Source organism: Anguilla rostrata, chromosome 5 (genome assembly GCF_018555375.3).
Source record: "Anguilla rostrata isolate EN2019 chromosome 5, ASM1855537v3, whole genome shotgun sequence".
NCBI lineage: Eukaryota > Metazoa > Chordata > Actinopteri > Anguilliformes > Anguillidae > Anguilla > Anguilla rostrata.
The window spans coordinates 46,333,484-46,356,460 of NC_057937.1; the positions used below are offsets into that span (position 1 = coordinate 46,333,484).

General features: G+C 44.9%; 1 protein-coding gene across 5 annotated transcripts in view; it reads right to left on the minus strand.

Annotated features, from left to right (window-relative positions):
* Positions 1-2,225: 2,225 nt before the first annotated feature.
* Positions 2,226-22,977, minus strand: part of arnt2 (aryl-hydrocarbon receptor nuclear translocator 2) — a 45,192-nt gene continuing 24,440 nt past the window's right edge. For 3 of the 5 annotated variants that reach the window (XM_064336608.1, XM_064336610.1, XM_064336612.1), the window contains 13 exons: positions 21,160-21,225; positions 20,721-20,806; positions 18,404-18,480; positions 17,442-17,576; positions 16,606-16,680; positions 14,418-14,569; positions 9,204-9,279; positions 8,978-9,101; positions 8,571-8,670; positions 8,026-8,164; positions 7,567-7,732; positions 3,589-3,734; positions 2,226-3,365 (listed from right to left, as the gene is read on the minus strand). In XM_064336608.1, the coding sequence (XP_064192678.1) occupies positions 3,267-3,365; positions 3,589-3,734; positions 7,567-7,732; positions 8,026-8,164; positions 8,571-8,670; positions 8,978-9,101; positions 9,204-9,279; positions 14,418-14,569; positions 16,606-16,680; positions 17,442-17,576; positions 18,404-18,480; positions 20,721-20,806; positions 21,160-21,225 (1,441 nt within the window). In that variant the 3' untranslated portion in view covers positions 2,226-3,266. The remainder of the gene's footprint in view (positions 3,366-3,588; positions 3,735-7,566; positions 7,733-8,025; positions 8,165-8,570; positions 8,671-8,977; positions 9,102-9,203; positions 9,280-14,417; positions 14,570-16,605; positions 16,681-17,441; positions 17,577-18,403; positions 18,481-20,720; positions 20,807-21,159; positions 21,226-22,977) is intronic. The other 2 variants (XM_064336609.1, XM_064336611.1) reach the window with 1 other exon arrangement.

Below are 22,977 nucleotides of genomic sequence, written 5' to 3' on the forward strand. Positions count from 1 at the left end.
CCTGAACCCCCAGGGAATGGCAGAAAGGCCAGCCGAGTGCTTCACACATCCATTGTGCTTCCTCCTGGAAAGGAGCTGGTGTTTGTGGCCATATAACATTAGCCAGGTGGTCCAGAGTGACACCATCTCCTTGACATACTGCTTTTAAAACGAGGGCATACTGCATTTCTTGTTTTGTCAGCAGCTCAGCTGCTTTTGTTAGGATAAAAGCATTGAACACAAGAACTGAAAAAGCATTGTTCGACAGCCTTAACCCTCTTGTGGTAAAAAGAAGATACTGCAGGAGCCACAACTTCCCTGAAGGCCAAACAGCTCACAGACATGACATGTCATTTGGAGATTAAGGGTCCAGGAAACTGGATTCAATTTGTGGTTATATTCCCCAGAAGTGACAATTGATTGTCTTCTTAATATTTCTTTCAAACCCAATTGTAACCACTAAATTGTAATAAACACTATTAGATTATTGCGACCTGTTCAGCAGGGCGAGTGTATCCTGCGCTCATTAACATTCATATCCCTAAGACACGTCACATGTAATCATTCCTCGTCGCTAACTAGGTTAGAGCAGTGACATTTCACTACCAGACTAGAACGAACGCATAGGCATTACCACTGTAGAGTTAACCCGAAATATCATTCAATGTGTAATAACGCTGCAACACTGAGCTACTGTACACTAACATTAGACTCTATAGTAGTTTCACTCCGGACATTACTCCAAAATAAAGAAAGTCTTTGATTCCACATGTCTAAGCTTGAAAGGTATTTAATTATCGCTAGCAAACGGTAGGTCCACCGTGTTCTGTGACAAGTTCCAGGCGAAATGGGCACTGTTAACTGTACTGGTTATTGTAATATTGCAGTGCCCGAGGGCGCCAGAAATAAAACTCATTTTTTGTATCTTCATTTTTGTGAAAAGACAAAAGCGTATTGTTTTCTCCGCGTCCAGAAAAGGGGCAATGCTTAAGCATTTTCAACTTAGCTTGCCTTATCGGGACAAAAGCGGCAAAGAGCGTCATTTACATATTACACATTATTATTACTTTTTTGTTTTATTACGTATCTAACACAAGCAAGCCTTTTATACGTTTTTTGCGAGAATCAATTCAAAATATTTATCGGCCGTTTGTGAACGCATTAACAACACATCAGCAAAGAATTCACAGATTTCAGTTTCCTGGACCTAAGTAAGTCATTCCATCATCTCCAGTGGGGATGAAACAGCCTGAGGTTCAGTGATAAAGCATGATCTTAATATATTTTTAGAGCTCCCCAGATTAATTAAAATCTCTTCCAATATACAGGGCAGATAGCCCTCTTTTTAAACTGTTGCTTCGAATAATCCTAATACTGTATTCATCTTTCCTACTAAACTCCCTGTAGAAAAAATGACTGAATGACTAATTTGCTGCTAAATTCAAGACCATACAATGTTTTTGTCTCATCAAATGCACTGGAAAGTCCCAAAGCCACCATGCAAAAATAAAAAAGATGGCTTCTTCTGTACTACTTCAAATACCTCAAAACGCACTTCAGTTTGTTCCCAACATAAACCAGTGAGTCAAGTCAGTTCGGGAGTTTGTGTGAGAACGGGATTCATGTGCAGTTCATAAGTTTGACATTAAATGTGGAGAACAAAGCAGAAACACAAGATCCGCAACTTCAGCCATGTCCATGGCAAAATTATCTGAACTCTCATTATTGTGGTTGAAGATTCATTTGCACACTTGGTAACAAATTTACAATTGTCAAGAGTCTAAATATAAAAGCCAGCAAGGTAAATAAATATGCTTGTAGAAATGTTTAACATTAGCTTGATTACAGTACATTGGATTCATCATTGTTTATCTCGAGATTAGTCACTTTAGACTTGTGTTCATAGATTATCAGGATCATATAACAGCCATTTGCTACATTGCCGTTTGCTCCCTCCGGGCAGACTTACCGTGGGCCATTACTATTTCCAGTGCTGCCTCCGACAGTCACTTAAGGTCATGCTGACTGAACTCAACCAAGCATTGTATCCATTAGATCTGTTACACATATTCACTTTTAACTGAACCACAACCAACTAAGTGACGGTGTAATTACCTCTGCACACTTAAGCTTCCAATTGCATACAGAGCTGGTAGCGGTTGTGAGAAATTGGAAATCAGTTGAGTGTCCAAAGCAGGCTGAGCAATAAAGTGGTCTTGTCCTGATTTAATTAACCACACCAAAAAGCAGATACATACTCATTTATTGACACAAGCACATTTGTTTATAAAGTTACACAAAAATAATAGATCACATTTACACAATTTTTACAAGTCTAAAACTCAATGTACAATTAAGCTAACTAAAAGAGTGATAGTTAAACTGACATACTGACATTGCTCACAATATTAAAACTACACAAATGTGTATAGCTGTGTATGTTTAGGAAAACCAAGTAAACATAAAAATCACATTATGTACAAAAAACATCCATCTGATTTAGCAAAAAGGATTTGGATACATGATCCCTCTCTCATTCGTCACTGCTACACAGTATACACACTTTTATGTGTAAAATATCCTGACTACAAATTACTCCAATTCCTTTACACAAAGATTAGATAATGTAACAAAGAATTGCGACTACCCCATGGACACAAGATGCACTGGGCAGTGCTTTAACTGCATGACGTATTTTTTCCCTTGGAAAGGCCTGGAGGCTGGTGATATTAGCTTCATGAAGTGCACTTAAAGCTTCACCTTAATACAAGCAACTTCTTCAAAAACTTCAGTTAATCTTCACTTACATGTTTTAAGCAAATTGCATCCTTCAACTTTTGAATTAGTTTACCTAGATTATGAAGAGAGCGCCACAAATACAATATTTCACACAGCAAGCTTCACGTAACGCTGGCGAGAAGCAGAAAAGTATGGCAAGATGTTGGGCCTCGCATAACCCGAATCGGTTCAGCGAAGCTCTGTGAAAGAAACAGGAGGGGCCTTAATTCCCCCTGGAACTTGAAGATTCTGCAGAACACTGACATCACGTACAGGTTAATACGAGCGCTTCTTCCTGGTAGATACTGATTTCACTGGAACGTGGTCCTTTTCAAGCAGAGTTGGAACACAGTACACGTGAGTGACTGACCGGGAACACTGGTTAATGATTCCTGTGTGCGATGGACACCTGACGCCTGGCATTCGCCGAGCTCAGGTATTCACACTTGGGTGCGAAGATGGTGATGAAATGCGAGATTTGTGAGTTCCTCCTGTCCCTGCCCCGGCTGCTACTCGGAGAACGGTGGGAACATGCCCAAGTCAGCAAAATCTTCTATGTTGTAATTGGCCGTCCCCTGCGTCGGATCCCCAGCCATCGGCAACATATCCTACAAATTCAGGAAGGGACGTGTCAGTCTGGGCAGAGAGACAATGACTGGCGTGTTGAGCACTCACAGTGGTACGGCTGCAGTGGGATGTGCATGCCCTATCCCAGCATGCACTGCTTTGTGTGCACTGGGGCCTGGCCAACTTATGAAGGCTTAGTCAAACAAAAAACAAACAGTGTGAAACAGAGACTTTTTTCCCCCCACACACATAGAATTGGCTTACCTGAAAGACCTCGGTCTGATTGGGCTGGGGGTGCGAGTGCTGTTCGCTGCCCTGCTGGCTGTGGTGCTGGCTCTGCCACTGCGACCAAACCTCCGAGGGCCTCCCCTGGAACTGCCCCCCGCTCTGCCCGCCTTCAGCTGCAACATCAGTGACAGGAGACAGGCGGACAGGTAAAGCCAGGCTCCCCCCGCACTGGGGCACAAATTCAGTCTGCTAGTGGCATCTTTTTGCATGTTTCTGCCTGGACGTACAACATCAGCATAGTCTGCGCTGAATTACAAGTGGAAGCCAGAATGAAGCCACCAAGCATAAAATTGGACACGCCGGTATTCCCCAGGGATCTCTGTTTTTCCATTTCCGCTTATGCTTTGGGGATGGTGAACTGGTATTATTAATTCCGGGGAAATTACTTCACTTTCATTGAATAGTCTAGTGAGGAAGAACTATGACCTCATACAATCCTCTGAGGAAGACGGCCCAGCTTCACTGCAATTCTAACGCTGGTTACAGACACTTAGACAACACCAAAACTGTGTGATAGGCCTTAACACTGCATAGCAGGCAATGTGACAGTCTAACCACATGCAAGCTACTATGTGCAACACAGAAATAAGGGACATTGCTGAAGGTCTTCGGTAATGACTAGGGTCTTGAACAATCAATTGGTCTGTAATGCAAGGACCCTTCTCAAATCCATTTTTGTCAAAAAGCTTTCAGACAATAATGATCAGAATGCTGCTACAGCTGTTGAAGGATACATTTGTTCACATTACTGACACACCAGCTGAGCTGTGACTACACATCGAGTCCGAGAAGAAGACACATACCCCTATAATGCAGACCTCTTAGTAAAAACATCAAGCTCACAAGCAAGCTGAGAGGTTGTTTGACAGATGAAACCCACACACAGGACAATGGTCACTCGAAAAAGCTTGATTACGCTGAGAAAAGGCGCGGGGAGATGCATCTCAATTTTTCATAATTTAATGGCATCACCCAAATCCAGATACGAACGGGAAATGCAGTGGATCGTTCTGCAAAGCGGATAAATTGTGCAGATGCGCCAGAACTCATTTGACGTGGAGATACATTAGAGTATCTCTGCAGGGAACCTTCTGAGTGTACGTGATTGTGATTAATGCTCACGAAGCTCTGTGAATGTTTTGCTATGAATTAGCTGAACTAGCGTAAGGCTAAGGCAGCGGTGTCCAAATTTATTCGCGTAGGGCCGATGTGGGTGCAGGTTTCAGTTCTATACCAGCACTACTGATTCAACTAATGAACTAATCAAGACCTTGATAAGTAGAACCCGGTGTCTTAGTGCTGGGTTAAAAAAACAAAAACCTGCACCCACACCGGCCCTTTTCGGATAAGATTGGACATCCCTGGCCTAGAGGCTCTCCTCTCTTGTACAAGGGCTTCTTTTTTTTGAGAGAAAATGTAACAAGATGACCTTTTATCTTGATCTTCTAAAAATGTGTTCATTTTTTATGAAGGAATAAAAAAAGGTGTGCTAGATGGAGGAGTTAACTGAATTCGCCTTCAATCTTCTTTTAGCTCAAAGCATAACAAAAGAAGGAAGCCAAAATATTTCTAAAACCCATGCAACCGTAGCAGCTGCCTCCCAGTTGACTTATTTCTAAGGTGTTGCCTCATTGAAATGGGTTTTAAGACACCACTACTGTTAATCTGTCTAATTCAGGCAGAAATGCTTAGTGAACTTACTTTAGTTTAAAATTCAATAAATATGTTTATTGTTACTGTTAACATCTTTGATATTTGTGTACGACTTTGTTTATGTCCCAGAGATGACTGATGCCACATCATTTTTCACATTAGTCCCTTGTGCTTTCAGCTTTATGCGTGTTGTGCACAAAACCACATAAATACAGTAGTTATGTCATGTGGAATTTAAGCATAAACAGTCTAGTTATTTAAATGTTAAAAATCATCTGTTTAAACACATACTGATTTTTACGCTATTTAACATCCCTAATCACTACAAGACCCATAATTCACAGCACATTTTTGCGGCACACAAACCACATATGTATTCCATTCTCTGGAAAGATAAGCTCGCAAATCTTACAACTTATCTCCTTGTAAGTCCTTAACTACAGCAAATCCTGGCTTCAAAATGAATTTTGAATCCAAGCAGAAAGCGGGCTTTGGAGAATGATCTGGAACAGGTGTAGGTTTTGGAGTGGGCATCTCCCAGATCTCACTCGGCTAGCCCTCTGTGAGTAAGGTCCGTGTGTGGGGATGCTTCTCATTTTCTTTCAATCTCAGTACATACCACATACCACACGCCACACACCAACCACCTCCCTGCTGAACTGACTGCACACCTTTTTTTTCGACCCTTCGTGGGTAAAAAAAACCATCAACAGGCGGCAACACCCTTCATTAATTTCTCACGGGGTCTATTTGGAACTATTGCTGCCTGGTGGTGGAAGAGTTACGAGTCCCACTTTCTGTCTAGACATTCAAAACTATACCGCAGTTAATCTTTTCTAAAAGATGACAGAATCCTTCCTTTGTTTTAGAGTTGTGCAGATATCTTTTAAAGATGTAAAGCCAAATTCCAGCACATTTCTAAGACTGACAATTGCCATCCTGCTACGTGAGTTTTATAATAGGGAAGTATAAAGAGAAGCAATTAATTTCCAAATGATCAACCTAATAATTATGCTAATAATGGGAAATGGAAAAAGGAAACTTAACAAATAAGCTCCACAATGGAAATAAATATCATGTTACAATATGGGTTTCTAACATTTCTGGTTTTAACCTTAAGACACCAAATCATAAATGCCAATATGAGCAGGGAAAAATTACAATTCTCAGTTTTGATAATGACAGCAATTTAAAAAAATTATCATTTGGACAAAGCTTGCTAATGCATTCATTTCCCCACCAGCTGGTAATAAACTGGTAAAGTTCCCTTGGGTTTAAAAAAGTCATTTATGGTTTTCTGTTTGGTAGTGTCCAAACAGAAGCGGAATTTTAATGCCACCTTCCCAAAATAAATTGCTAATCAAATGGCGATGCAAATTATATGTTCACAGTTGCTTGGAACAGAATCGCGATGAAGTTTACGTGGATATGACCACAGAAACAATGTTCTACTCAACGTCTTTTTCTAGAGACCCCTGGATCAATACGACACAGGCCATACCTAGCTATGGTATAGACCATCCATAAACTTTTTCTCCTATACATTTCAACACTGAACATGTCCAAAAGCAATTAAGGAATCTTAAAAAACCGTGGTAAATGATGCCCTCCCCCCCAAATACCATTGAAAACAACAGGTATCCTTTCGAACTGCTCCTTGTTCCAAATACAACAAAGCCTGTGCCAATATTCAACATAGCTTAGGTTAACATTAACCACAACCACTAATGTTAGTGCAACCACAACCACTAATGTGCAAGCAATCTGAAATGCTGAATAATGACACGGGTAGCGTACGAGGCTTCTCTTGAAAGAAAACCATGATAATTGTGTCATATGCAATAGGAAAAAAAAAATCCTGACTTCAATTTTTGCACTTCATCAAAGGAATCGAAAGCAGATTTGCGTTCTGGCGAAAGCCACGATGCGCGGCCCATTAACGAAAACCTACTGCCACCCGCCTGAACCCAGCACTTCAAAAAACATTTCCCCAAATGTGGAGGGACTGAGGGGCACAGAGCAAGATCGTTACTGGGCTGAGTCATCCATCAGCGCCACGGAAACCTGACAGCGTGATGTCAGCGGGCAGAGAGCGGGAGCGACCCAATGGGATTTCCCCACGGGCTGCGCCATTGTGAATATTTTGGCTGGATTGATTTCTAGTGTGCCCGGCCTACGCTGCTCGTTTGTGCATGTTAAATGCAGGGCTGGGTAAAGTGCGGAGGTGGAGTCGGGCTCGGGTGGAGTCGGGCCCGTGGGGTCCCGGGGACCTCGCGGCGGCGGCGGGGGAGCGCGTCTCACCGAAGGCGGCGCCGCGGTTGGCCAGGTTGGAGTAGGCGTTGCCGCTGGGGGAGGACGTGGCCGGGCTGGACAGCGGGCTGTAGGAGGAGGGGTCCGCCGGGTAGCTGTGGCTGGAGCCGATGCCGAACGGAGAGGACTGGGCCTTGCCAGACTGCGAGGCGATTTGCTGAAAAGCAGAAGGAAAGGAAAAAAAAAACACCGCACTAAGCATAACCTCCTGGGTCAGGGAGGGTGGAGAAGCGTGTGGGAGTGCCGCGAGCGCGCGGCGAAGTGTATCGGGCTCGCCCGTGCGCTGTATTTACGAGCGTCGCGGGACCCCGCACGGAACGCCCGCGTCCGATTCAAAGGAATCTCCCAGTTACAAATTGAATTTTTGCGCTCGCCGGGGACGCCCACGTGCCGAACCGCGCTCTCGGGAGAGCGTCAGAGGAGCCAAAGGCGGCCGCCGCGGATCCTCACCTGGCCGGAGAAGGGGGGCCGGCTGCCGCTCCAGGCCACCTGGCTGGGGTTGAGCTGCCGGGAGATCTGGGCCAGGTTCTGGCCGGCCGTGGCCGACGGCTGGATGTCGTTGACTCCGGGAACGTGAATCACGGACGAGCTGAAGTGAAGCCCCGGTTGTAGGAGAGGGGAGAAAAACAACACTTGAATTCCGCTGGACTGGTATATTTGCTTTGTGGATGCTTTCATGGGGGGGGGGGGAGACTATAACTCTAAGCCTTTTCACACAGATGGATGGATCTCTACGGGAGCAACTGAGGTAATAACCCGAGCTTGAAGGCTCGCCAGTGTCCCGCCTGGGATTCAAAACCAGGGCCCTCAGGTACACAGTCTTTCGCTCTAGCCAAACACTACACCACATGCAATTAATACAGTATTATATCATCATTACAGCCAGGGCCACAGCCATTAATCACCACGGGTCTCTAAGCTGCTGAATATGACAGGTAAGCCGTCCTAGAAGATCCTGCGAGGGTGAGGGGGAGGTCCACGGGGAACGCCCGTACCTGAAGCTTTTCCCAGAATGCCCCGGCTGAAAAGGGCTCCCCTGGGAGTAGAGCTGCTGCCCCCCGGCCGTGGACGACGGGACCATCATCTTTTTATCGGCTGAAAAAAAATGAACAGGCGTTCGAGCAAATTCCTAGACGCCACTAGACAATCGTCAAAGACATTTTAATTAACGTTATAAAAGTGTGGCTCGATTCCCAGCTTTTAAAGATGAACCCTACACAAATGAAACAACACTACTTTATTCATCCCACAGGAGCAATTTCAGAATGATCTACTACACTGAATGTAGTGCTAAAACGACAAATGTGAATCTATGAAAATATTCAAAGGATTACATAATATATCCATGTTCAATGCAAATGATTTCAGAGTTGAATAAATGAAGAGAAGACGTGACACCTACGCCCTGAGATCCCGGCGTACATGTCTGCAAAGCGGGGATCCCTCTCCTGGGAGAACATGGCCTCTGATTTGTCGATGGGCTTCCCCGCCTCGTGGACAGCGCCACCCACGCTGGGGACAGGGACCTGTGACATCCAGCGCGGAAGAGAAGAGAGGTCTGAGCCTTTTTGACTGACGGGAACGGGCCGGCACTGGGAGGATTCGGGGACGGCTCCCGCGCTTCCTACCTGGGAGAGGTCGTAAGCCGACAGGCCGTCTCTCTGGTGCACCTCCAGCTCGGCCTGCTGCTGCTGCTGCAGCTGCCTGTAAGCACGACAGGATGAAACAAGACGGCCAGATCAGCACGACAGCTGAGGACAGGCTAGAGTGCACAGTCATCCCCTGGTTCCTTCAAATTTAAAGCCACAGCCGGCAAGTGAAGCCACTCCATGCCAACAAAGGCAATTGGGTTTTCTGTTACCTCACAGATAAACACCAGGGAAAGTTTTTGGTTGGACATATAGTAACATGCATTTGTGTGCCTTGTGAGGCATATTTACTTAGCATAAGCTTGCTATATTAAGCTACCGCACCTCCCCTAGGGTACATTTTTAAAGTATACCTCCCCCCCACCAAACTTAAAAATAAATCTGAATATACAGATATGTCAAAGGGTTAGGGTGAAGGAAATGATTGATATGTTTTCAATGACTTAATACAGAGCTCGTAAATATGAATTAGGCTCAAATATGCACGCAAACGTTTGTACGTAGTTCATTCACAGAGGATTGCAATATACACAACAAAAACAAAAACACCTGGGATTTAAATATTTGCCGAGACACTTAAGAATTTGCGAAACACCACAGGGAAAATAAACCGAATCCTTCATCCTCCAGAAAACTCCAAATTTAAGAGGCATGCAACTATTTCCTACAAAAGTCCCCTGAAATTTCCTGTTTATGCGGAGCAGAATGTTTTCGCCGAGCTGCAAATTGAGGCTGTAGGGTTGTGCTGGAACAGCTGGCTCCAAATTCAAATAGCACCAGAAGTACAATTTTGCGCGTGTCCAACTGAGCAAGCATGACCACCCCAAACTGCTACCTCAAACCATTCCCACCTCGACCACCAGTAACGGGGAATCCCTGATCAGGCCGGACCGACAGCTCCTCTCTCCACTGAGACAAATATCAACTTTTGCCTCCCGGAGGATAATTCAGTTCCTTACATCTTGAAGCGCTTACAGTCGAAAGGGAAAAAGCCTTCATGCCCAGGATTCTGCTGCCACAGCCAAGGGCCCTGTCGAGACTTGGACAGCTCAAGCCGCAAAGTATTGGAAAAAAGTCCGTCAAGCAATGAGCATAACCATCCATAGCCAATTTAAGCTACCAAATCGCGGGGGCAGTTCAAAGGAAACGGCCAGCTAAAATAACACTTTTTACAGCGGCAATTACTCCAAAACCCAATAATGTCAAGTGGTGGCCGGAGATCTTACAAACGTACAGACAGGGCAGGATTTACGGCCCTGCTCTGCCCTCCGACAGGCCCGGGGGCGCGCGGGGTCACCCGGACCCACGCAGGATTAACCCAGTCAATGCAAGATGGCTATCGAAGAGAAAGCTGGGCTAGCAACGGAACGTGACAAGAATGAGAACGAGCGTTAGCAGACACCATCCGTCACCGTCCCTGTCAGCTCTATAAATTCCCTCGGATGGCAGCCGATATCATATTCGCGTGACTAATTACAAAAGTGCTCAACTCTACCTGCGTGGTGCGCTGACTTGCCAATGAGACACGGGCACCGAAACGAATGCTGAAATTCGGAATCTCGCGTTTCTGCCGAAATTTGCTCCCCGATGGAAAGTTTATATGAATTTTTAAAAAGTCTCAGGCAGCGGGCTTTGTGGCAGTGCCTTCTGCCCAGGCCGATATTCTTACGATAATGACGGGAGGTTGCTCAAACATCGGACTTTTTCCTGAGTGCGGAGTTCTACTGCTTGTATTTTTGCATGCGTTGTTGCTGTTCTCGTTTGTGTTAGTGTTAATCAGTTTAACCTTCAGGGTCCAAGTTGAACTATGCGGTTGTTCCTTGCACTTGGAACGGTACTTCTCTCTAGGGGTTTTGTCATACTTGTTCCTGGTTATGGTTATACGCTTTGTTGTACGTAGCTCTGGATAAGAGCGTCTGCCAAATGCCTGTAATGTAATGTAATGCAATGGAAGCAAGCACACTGCTGGGAAGGATGGGCCGGGTGCCTTAAGTGTATAGAGCCGGGATACCAAGGTCACAGCTCCGAGCTGTTTCGCTGTGCTGGGCTCCGCAAATAGCTTTTTTAAACACAGGGGGGATTTGTGCAAACAGCCAAATGGGAGTTTTAACGCTTAATAGCTTGTTTTATAGATACAATTTACTGTGGGCCAAAGTTATTTACTATTACAGTAGATTTATTCTGGTTGCGTTCCTGGCGAACTCTGACACATTAAAAGCTTGCAGAGTATGTGCATACGATTTCAATAGCTGCTGCATTCCTCGAAATTCCCTGCTCGAGGATTTACGGTCCCCACTGCCGCCTGACCGGCAGACAGTTGTTAAAAATGATTTCAGCCAGCAGTCCTGATGTGAACTGCCCAAAGTAGCCACACGTCTGAAAGGGCCCTCGGAAAATTCATCATTACATTCGCACACAGAAATGTGACTTTTTTGGCTCATATAGACACACAATTGTAATGCAACAGGAATGCGAGCAAAGGCACCGCACAACACTGTAGAATGTTTACACGGAAAAGGAACATTAAAACGAACGCCGTCCCGCGCATGTTATCAGACGTTCGCACGAGGCGAAACTCTGAGAAATCCTTTGCAATTCTTTCAGCCGAAACGGTGACGGAGAAGTCGGGGAGGATTTTCGGTGTTTAATTTTAGCGGCGCTGCCGTTAAGCGCTTTAGAGAAAGCGGTCGCGGAGACGTTTAGAGCTCTCCGGCTGAAGCTAAACAGGATCGCGGCCGCGGGGCACCTCTGAGCCGACACAAAGGTGCGCAGCGCCTGCGTCAGCTCGCGCGGCCCGAGGGCCTGGTGCGGGGCGCTGCTGTGTCATTACTGAAACAGTTCATGCTCACGTGGGCTCAGTGACAGACAAAAATAAAATTAATAAAATTAATAAAACCGCGAGCAGACAGCGCAACTTCTCCATTTCTATAAACACCTGAATACTCCAAAACCAGAACCCCAAAACACCTGGTGAGAACGCTTGTCGAAAATGAAGCCGCATGCAACGCAGCGCGATTTTTAGTAGCAAGCAGTATGAGTCACGTGGGTCACAAGAAAGTGCTATGGCACTCCTGCTTCCATCGCCCAGCTTAAACTTTCCTGGCTCAGTCGCTCCTACATCACTTTTACTGCAACCACAGCAACTTCAGTGCAGAATTCTGGAAATGGAGATAATGTCCAGCATCCAGTCTGATACTGCCCACGTGCACTGCCCCATACTGCCACTGTCTGATACTGCCAACATCCACTGCCTCATACTGCCAACTTCCTCATACTGCCACTGTCTGATACTGCCAACATCCACAGTCTCATACTGCCACTGACTCATACTGCCCACGTCCACAGACTCATATAGCATTTGTTGGGCTAGCGAGCTGTTGCCCCATTTGACCCATTGGAAGCAGGCTTGGTAAGCTTCAGTGAAAGGCGGCTGCGTTCCACAGCGCACTCCCCCGGGGGCCCTGGGACCTTAAACTGGGCTGAACTCGCCCGCTTCGTCTGATGCGTCCATATAACGTACGGCGGGCGAATTCTTCTTCGCTCACTGGCTCCCGCATTAGCCTCTTTAAATGAAGTTCTTCTCATACTTCCTCAGATAACGTTTCTATCACATTGCTAAAATAAATAGCCTAAATCGCTCGTTTCCGCTGTTTTTATGCCGGGCATAAATACGGGGAGCAGGGACCGTCAACGTTCCAGACGGTCTCCGCGGAGACAGGGCCATTCCGCGTCTACCCTGGCGAATATTGGCACGTTAAAAGACAGCTCTGCCCACTGGAATGTGACTTGCTGCATTGCTGAAAATACACATGATGCGCGGTGACTATTTATGTAAATGATACGTCATCCGGTGTTACTCCCAAATCACATCATTCAGACCCCCCTCCCTCCCCCCCAGAGTTTAAGAATGCTTGATTCTTCTTGCATGGTTAGGATGGCAGTGCTGTTGGGATGAATTCTTCACACGAAGAACCCCCCCCCACCCAAAACTCTCCTGCTATCATGCTGCGATTTACACTTCTCCTTCAAGGCGCGCTTCACACACACACACACACACACACAAACACACCTCACAACGTAACTACTGTAAATCACGCTGTGTGTGGAATGAGCCGTTACGCTCGAGGGAACGGGAGCTGGAGTCTACAGCAGCCACCATTTGACAAACGAGACTTGATTTTATAATAGGTTTCAGTAAATCTACCAAGCGCGATCATTAAAGGTTATACTATATTGGTCCCCATTTCAACCGCAAAATACCTTGGCATTCCTATGCATCCATTTTTAACACTATGGAATGTTATTACAAAGTTAATCCAATCTCCCAGGATAATGTAGACTGATTTTAAGAGAAGGGGGTATAAGCACGACATATTAAATGTTATTAAACAATAAAGACCACTTGGATATGTGTATATAAATGGCTACAGAAGGGGGCAAATAATAATTAAAGATATGAATGAGAAAAACAGGATTAAGAAAAGTAGGACATTTCTTTTCAGTGAAAGAGTAGATCACTGCTTCACAGGGCCGGGCATTTTTCTGACTAAATCTCCCTTCAGACTTCCCCTCAGCCACCTTTCTACCAGGCAGCATGACAAAATCAACAAAAACAAAAGTGCCCCCTGCTGGCCATACATAGGTACTCCAGTTTATACCAGCCTGAACTGCGGCACCTACGGTAGGAAAATGACTAATTGCACACAACACTGGGAGTTCCGCCATTTGTATTATTGGTACCAGAGGGACAAAAGTAAACAGAACTGGCACAGGAGGGAAAATGTGGAAGTATTAAATGGACAAAGGAGGTTATAATTCACAACATTTTCTTATTTTTATACCTTATTAATAAACATTTAAATCAAAAGCAGGCAAATATTATTCAACATCTCTTAAACTATTAAAAAAACAGATAAATTGCCAACATTCTAAGGTCCAATAACCACTTCCTTGCAGACCGGTTACTATTTCTATTGGGATGCAAAAGACTGCCATTAATTAGCAGACAGTTTAGGAACTACTCTTCTTATGCAACTGTACAAATTTCTCACTGGCTGAAAGTCTTTAGAATTCCTTAAATCCTTCATTTTCTCAACTGAGGGTGCGTGCCGCAGTCAGGAGACGGGCGAAGGGAGACGACGCTCATTCCTGCCTGCTTTCGGACAAAGGGAAGGTTGGAAAGCGGGGACGTACTTGACGTTGGTGTTGGTGCAGATGATGTACTCGATTTCGTCGGAGTACGGGTTCTGGAAGGTGAAGCTGCTGGTTCGGAGCAGCATCCACTCCCTGTTCTTCATGCGGAAGCGATACATCACCGAGAGAACCTGGCCCTTCAGCTTCACCACCTGCGAGGAGCACACGACAGCCACACCGCGCCCATTACTGAACCTGATCGGCAAAGCCGCGCAAGCAATGACCTGAAGAACTATACCAAATACCATCTCTCAGAAAATATCGCCAAGCCCATAGAAAAGCACATGCATAGAGGGGAAATACTGCTCTTTGGTGCATTAAAAATCATTTATTATGTCTCTCCCTCCCCGTTCGCAGTACTAAGTCACATTGGCAGGCTGAAATTCACTCAGCCATTCAGGCTTTGCAGTCAGTTAGCCGGAGGACTGCATTTCGTACGCAGCCAGAGCAGACGGACTGCAGGGGCTGTCATTGATCACAGGATCGGCTATAGCACGATCGGGCAAGGTGGGTGCAGCCGGAATAACGATGGCATTGGAGCAAAATACAGCTTGGTTCAAAATGAGAGAGAAGGAGTGTAAATGAAGATCAGGCCTGTCCCACACAGGCCCCAGATGTTAGCGTTGACTGAAGAGGGGAACCTAGTTGTTATTACAGCTGTTTAACATAACAATGCACGCTACCGAAGGATAGCTTCTCATCCTCATTCGGGACTGCTGCTGAACAAATAGAGAAGGTAAACTCTGCATCGCAAAACTATTTTATTGCATAATGAGAAAAACAGTGAACATTTCCTGTACACAAAGGAACAAAACCGCTTCAGCTTCGCAGTGTCTTTATAAGAGAAGAACCACTTCCTTTTATTAAACAGAGATGACCACCGCGCCAAAGGGTCAACGAACAAAGGGCCGGGGAGAAGAAAAAAAAAAACTATCCTATTGAGGATTTCGAATTTGAGCCTCCCATTGAGCGGCTGATACAGAGGGCTGTGCGAGCAGATAGGGCAGGAGGTTGTTGTTTTTGGCGGAGATCGCGACTGCGGCCTATCCGCTTCTCCTCCCGCTATCAGCCTGTAGGATTCCTTTCCAGCCGTTTCCAGGCCTAGAAATGTGGCGACTGCACCAAAACTGATGAGCGGGTTTACTTCAATGGCTCTCCCTTCCGCCAACCTAAGAACGACAATGCCAACAGCTGAGGGGGTTTCATACTACTTCCCCTGATAAACAACATCTGGAGGCTTCTCGCGTATTTTTCTTATTCCATACTGAATCCCTGCATACAAGCTTATTTATTAACTCTTTTCCTTGGCTGCACCTCTGGTAGCAGCAGTAAACCATTACATCACTCTTATGCAGAGTGCCATACAACACAGTACAACAGTGAACTATAAACAATCCGTTTTCACACCTTCCAAATCGCAGATTCACTATTTTTTATATCATTTTTGGCACAAAGTATAACTTTTCTGTTACACTTTGTGCCAAAAATGTTTTACTTCTTAACTTAAGTGCTCGACCAGAAATGACCTTGCCATTGACAGGGAGTAGTTTCAATGGTGGGGCAGTGAGAATGGGCCAGCTGCACACAGGAGCAGGTGTACCGGCACATTGCTAGCTGGGGACTCCGTGTGCAAAGTCTCAAGCTCACGAAACACCCCGCTTTCCACGAAAAAGGACTTTGGAGAACTGCCACAAGGCCTTTGTCGACAGTCAACGTATGTAACCTTAAACTTAAACTTGAACAAAGGTAACTCCTCGGCCTACCCGCCCAGTGCGCTTCAAATGCAAACATGGCTTTCAGCACGCATGTTTAAGTGCCAAGACCCAGGCGGCATTCTGCTGAACAAAAGAGCTGAAAAGAAAGGATTTCAACCCCTGTGGATATCTGAGCCGTTGCTCAGTCCTTAGCGTGGCTGCAGCTGATCTAAGGGGGCTGCAAGGCCGATGATTTATCACGTGAAATGAGGAAAAGCTCCTATTTGACCTTTATGGAAAATTCAAGTGTTCGGCGATAGCCTGCATAGCTCTTCATTACCGGGGACACGTGGACACAAGTGCTCCAATTAAAGCGCGGTTGACTGATTGCTTTGAAGCGATGACATGGTGATTGCTTGCCAGGGTGCTTTGGCAGCGGTCTCCATGGAAACAGTGGGTCTGAGGGCCCGGGTCTCTCTACTGAGCTCACGCACCTGTTGAAAGCTCTCCCGCAGGTGACTCTGGTCTTCAGGGTGGCAGAACTCTAAAATGTCTTTACCAAGCAGGTCCTTCAAAAAAAAAAGAAAAGAAATGGGCACAGTTCAGCGTGTGAATTCATCAGAATGGAGGAGGCATCACTTATGAAAACCTGAGGTGAGGACATGGCAGTCCAAACCCAGCCTGAATACAAGACAGAGCATGGGATCAAAAAGAGAAGGAATCTGTATGCACCCAACAATCCAGCCTTGAAAAAAAAGAGTCCTTTAAACCAAGGGACCTGTTTATCAAAGAAATGATGCTCCCTCCATGTCTCCTCACAGGTCTTTGATTGCACCTAGTTTCATAGTATGGCAACAGATTGTAAATTCCACAAATGAGGGCATTAGGTTAGACTTCAAAAAATACTTGTAAATTCATTTAGAAAAATAGAAAATCCACTTATCTACAATTGAATATTGACAGGTTATGCTCTAGAACTGTGCAAGGAGCAATATATTTCCATAGTCATGTTTATAAGTCTGTAAGTAAGATTTATAGACCATTTTCCAGAGGGCACCATAAAGGAACTATGCTATGTCTGGCTTCTACACACTGAGACAGACACAGACAGCAGCGGGAGAAAAAGCAGAACATGATTTATAAAACAATACATTTACCTCAGGTGGCACGAGTCTGGATCCAACACAATCCAAATTCAACTTACCCAATGTGTTGCTCTGTAAAATGTGGCTCCAATTAAAGCCAATCACCCCTACAGTGCATACATTTTTTGAAGACTGAGTACAGCCCCCATTCACTACCCGCTGTGCAGCATTCTATTGCGTCTGACCTGAGGCTGGTATCCAATCACGTTGATGCAACGGGGGTCGACGAAGGTGATGACGCCGTCCGAGTTGTGGCGCGAGAGGAACTCTGTGGGCACCGACAGCCCGTTCATGTCCATGGACACCGGGCAGCTGGTTACCTGCACAGACAGCAGCGACTGGTCACTTACCGATCCACCCAGTCGCACTGGGGCCAACGCACGCTAGCAGACGCCCATACAGTCCCACTGACACTGCTGCAGGCTTACCAACAGCAACGCCAGCTCACAAACATGGCCAACAGCACTGGCCTGGCCTCACTGAGCCCAAGTCACACTAACACTAGGGCTGGCTTATGAACACCAACCCTCATTCCCACAACACGTGTACCGACTCACTGACACCCAATCGTGTACGATGAGTGCTGGCTTACTGACACCCATTCAAATGAACACTGCATGGGAGTAAGTGGGTGTCAGAGTGAGACAGCACTAGCCCACAATCCCCCAACAGAACACAGACAATGACCCCCATGATTGTTTATCTTAAAGCTTTGAGACCACAAAGAAGGGCAAAAACAGTTTATCAGAAACACCATCTTGCCTGGTATGCTACTACACGTCATTAATCAGGAAGATTCATTCCCCGCTGGCAGCGAGGCTTTTTAAAATGAAAGGCTGCGGGCGATGGGGGGTGACCCAATTTCGCTCCCATATATTCCGGGGTCGAGCTGGAAAAGCCTGCGTCTTCTCACTGTCTTGTCAATTAGCCTAATCCTCTGGATGCGATCCTACCCCGTGCTGGACAGGAAGGCCCCGCCCTCCGACCTTGGGTCAATGGGTGCGGGCGTGCGAAGCGCACCCTGCTTTATAAGGTCATTTCACCAGAGGCCTCTGCGCTTTGAGTGGCCTTATTTGGCCAGGGCAGAGGCTCGGGTCTGCTGATCTGTCCTGAGATTGTGCCAGTGAATCACGCTGGCAATACGTACCTGAAGTCTTCCGATTGCAACCAGGCAGTATTTACTGGTTTGCCCTCCTTCAGAGTCCTCGTCTGGTATTGTCATGCCTGAGGAAGAAATAAAAAGGGGGGGGGGGGGGGTGGAGCAGAAAGTTTTTGTTTGCACGACAACCGTCAATGCCAAGCAAGTTCCTGGTGTTTCGTCAAAATAGCACATCTTTCAAGTGCTGCAACCTTTGCTACAATTCTTTTCACAATGAAGAAAGCCTTCGGCACTTGCCATGTCTTAAGTTTGTGGTGAGCCCCCACTTAACCTATAAACAACCACATAAGGCTGCCCGTTGGTCATTACAACTCCACGACTATTCATTACTGTCAACAGAAAGACTATTTTGCTATACAATTATGCTGACTTCATCTTCTTCTGACCAGTCTTGTTAATGCCGAAAAGCCTGAAAGTGTCTGAAAAGCATCCAGTTCCCAAAAGCTGTCCATTTGAGCTTTTTCACTGATCCTCCTAAATGTTCATTCATTAACTGTTTGTCTGGACTCATCTGAATAACAGGCCTTGCGTGTGTTCACAAAAGCACACCTAAGTACTAACACGATACGCATTCACGACAGATGTGACTCACCAAGAGAACAATAATGACAGTAAGTGTGCTGGCTCCAAAAAGGTTTTTTTCAAATTCAATTGAAGCTTTTCAGAGGCCTTTGTTATTTCACTAAACAGTCTGGCATAGGGACACATACTTGTGTAGGACGGAGTGTAGCACAGTGGGTAAGGAACTGGGCTTGTAACCGAAAGGTCGCAGGTTCGATTCCCGGGTAGGACACTGCCGTTGTACCCTTGAGCAAGGTACTTAACCGAAATTGCTTCAGTATATATCCAGCTGTATAAATGGATACAATGTAAAAATGCTATGTAAAAGTTGTGTAAGTCGCTCTGGATAAGAGCGTCTGCTAAATGCCTGTAATGTAATGTAATGTACTTGCTATTAAATGTCCCAGTTTCTGCATAAACCACCCTGAGGCTTAAATCTGGCAGTTAACTAAAAGACGTTGCTTGACACAATTTTCTGCAAAAGGCTTTAGAAAGGAAAGGTTAGCCTCCGGAAAGCTTCATTAGCCATGTGCATGTTGAAAGCTTACAAAGGGCATGGAAGAAGTAAGCCATTGCCTCTCTGTGGAAAAGCACACTTGATTCAGTAAGACGTTGAGCAACTCTCAGCCCAACGACTTAGACGTTGGAATCCAAACGTCGGAATGCAGAACATCATCTTTCCCATTTTTCAAAACAACTATTTTTAGTTGTTTTTTCCCCCATGAATGACTTATTTACAGACTATCAGGATCCACTGCCACCAGCTATGAGGATGAACACATCAGGCAGCTGTTTTGACTGTAAAATGAATGAAATTCTTATGAAAATGTACATGACATGACCCACATTCCACTACAATAGAAAAACGACTTCCTGCGATGAGGTTATAACGGAGTACTCCAAATGAGCATCACCTACTGCCAATTGCTATAAATAGCCATTAATAAAGACAGCTTCACGCATATGACATTGCTACATATGTCATTACAAAGGCAATGCAACACTTAAAGTAAATATCCCATTTCTTGTAACAGATGCGTGGAGGGAAAAGTTCCAGGGAGATAAAGTCATTAATCTACCCCACATGTGATTTGTCTGCTTCCTGGAACAATTCCTCTAGGGTGGATTTTCTGCTGCATGCAAAGGTGCCATTCCGGAGGACACCTAGATCACAGCTAATCGGAATGGCTGACAAGGAACCGTTTGAGCCATCCCAAGCACTTTCGGAAAGAGTACGGGTATTAACCCCATTGCCCCGGTCACATTCCAAAAAAACAACTGGCTCTCTACATCTACCCAAATAGTCATCCCCTAATCATTCATTTGATGTCTACATATTTTCAACAGTCCCATGCATTCGCTACCAAGTCCAAAATAAAAAAATCAACTCTTAGTTAAATGACCTGGTTAAGTAAAGGTAAGTAAATAATGAAATAAACAAATAAATAAATAAAATATATGTGAATGCTGGCCAGGAGTGACGGGAAACGTGCCATATGTATACCCCCTGCACCGTACATTCCGGAACAGAACATGACACCGAATTCCAGAGACTTCGATGAGAAGGGCTCTGGGTGCTATCTAGAAATCGAGTGCCTCGCGTGTCTGTTTTACAGCTTGGGAAGGCGGGGGGCCCCCAGACGGTCTTATCTGGACGATCGGGAACAGGGGCCTCGGACATGGCTGCCAGCTGTCACGCATTACGGGCTGGTGAGTGGCGCGCCGAGGAGGACGGCGTACATACCTGCAGGCGGCCAGGCTTTGATGTATCCTGTACAGTGCACCACCGAGTACTGCGCCTCCCCTTCTTTGGAGGGTCCCAGGCCGTTCCTGTAAGGAGAGGGACACGTGTCTTCAGGTCACCGGCTGAGCCGTGGACACTAAACCGCTGTAGCCCACCGCTAACCCGCCGCCACGGACGTGCACATATTTATGTATTCTCATCACATTCAGGAACACCGGGAACTAGTTCAGGTCCAGTGGGGCAACTGTGGAAAATTAGCATCAGCGTGCAAGTAGAGGATTTCAGAAAGACAATGTGCAATTCTTCCCCTGCTATCTCCTGAATATAGTTGAACCGGATAATTACCATATTTATTGTGGATATTGCTTAAAAAAATGCTTTTGTTCAGAGGATTATGCTACCGTCGGAGCTCAAAGAATGCCATTACAAGGAATCCTACCTGTATCTCTTTCTCATGTTGGACAGACGATTTAATGAGATGTGGTCTAAAGGTGCACTCCCACACCTACAGAAAAGGAAAAACAAACAGAGAACATCATGACAACAGTATGCGTTTATTATTTGTTATTGTTTATCTCTTACAGAATAGAATGGATCACTGACCCAGGGTGTCACTTAGCCTAATTGATCAACCAAAACAGTTGATCAAGCAGTTTACTCGCCTCATTTGGTTTTTTAAAAAAATGTAAATTGGTTGCTTGAGCCTAAATTGTTTTTAAGGTATAAACAAAAATCAGTGGACCCTGCGGCTTTCCAGGGTGAGAGCTGGTAACCTGCTGAATTGCATAGTTCTAATGACAACCAGGGGTTTTTTATGGAAATGCCACCATAGAAAACACTGGAAAGTAATCTCCTATGTTTGCTGTTCCTCGCTTCCCCTTTGTTTCACCTTATTCCAAAGGAAATATTTTATTTGGTCCATTTTTTCAAATGAAGTAAAGATTTCCCTTATACGAACAGCTTTCCAAAAACACCAGGCAAACCGTTGTGCCTTGGAGAGCAATCTTAAAACGGGCTATCCAAAATAAGTATAAAGTCTTTGGCTTCATTTACATCCACAAACACAGAGGTGAATTTAGCTTGTTCCAAATCACCTTTTCCCCAATGGTGTGGGACATTAAAAATGATGACAGTAATCGAGACTACCCCTCAAAATCCCAGAAAAGAAGATATGGGTACATTAACTTTTACAAATGCTCAGAATGAATATCTTCTCTGAAATCCCATTTTGCTGGATACTATTTCACTTAAGTGCATGATCACCTCTTTGCCTGTGAGACAGTCTCTAGCAATTATACTGCGACCGTCATCTGCACATGTTTCAATTCAAAACTGCCTTAAACAGAGCATTTTGAGAGAACACACATTCTTGGCAATGTTTCAGATGGCCTAATAATACTGTGTGACAGACAGAGACAAAAACAAGTAACACTGCGTTTAGATTTAGATCATCACATGAGGCAACGTTTATCGTGTTAAAAAAACGCTAAATTCAAATTGTTCCTCACTGTTAAAAATAGATTATTTCTTAATCTCCCAGGGACCTTAATGGCCTAAAATACCTTAAGTTTTTTTTAGGGTAACAGAGGAATGTAACTTTTGATTTAAAACATCTTGTGTCGTGCATAACAAACCGACGTTTCACACTGATTTATAAGACGTGAGGAGGACGTGAAACCCCACTTTTAAGTCAGGCTGGTGGTAAATTGCAGAAACCTCACCATGTCAGTTCCGCATTTCAACATCATAAGAAAATGAAGCTCATTTACCACTCGTAGAATGCACGTTTCTGGGAATACTTTGCGACACATGGGAAAACAATATTTTCTTTGTTTAAGTAGGGGGATTTTAATCAATCATGGGAGAAGCTCTTCCCTCAGATAAACTGTGCGGAATTGTGTTTACGTACAACTATTCACTGTAAGCAAAAGCTGTCGTAACAGCCAGACACAGGCATTCTGAGTATTCATAGCGATAAAATATTCCAATGTATTGAAATACTTGATGCAGCCATAATATTGCAAAATCTAACCTATTATTGAAATCATATTTTACCATAACCATACGTATATTTATTTTCATTATATTAAACCATGAACAATGCCATATTACGGATGAATGGCAGAATTTCTTTATTCCTTAAACTGACCTTAAATGCTAAATTCTTCTTGTTTTCCAACTACGAATAAAACGAGTTTATAAGCACAGGCGAGTGCAAACAGATTAATGAACAACACGCAGAGATTAATAAGAAAAC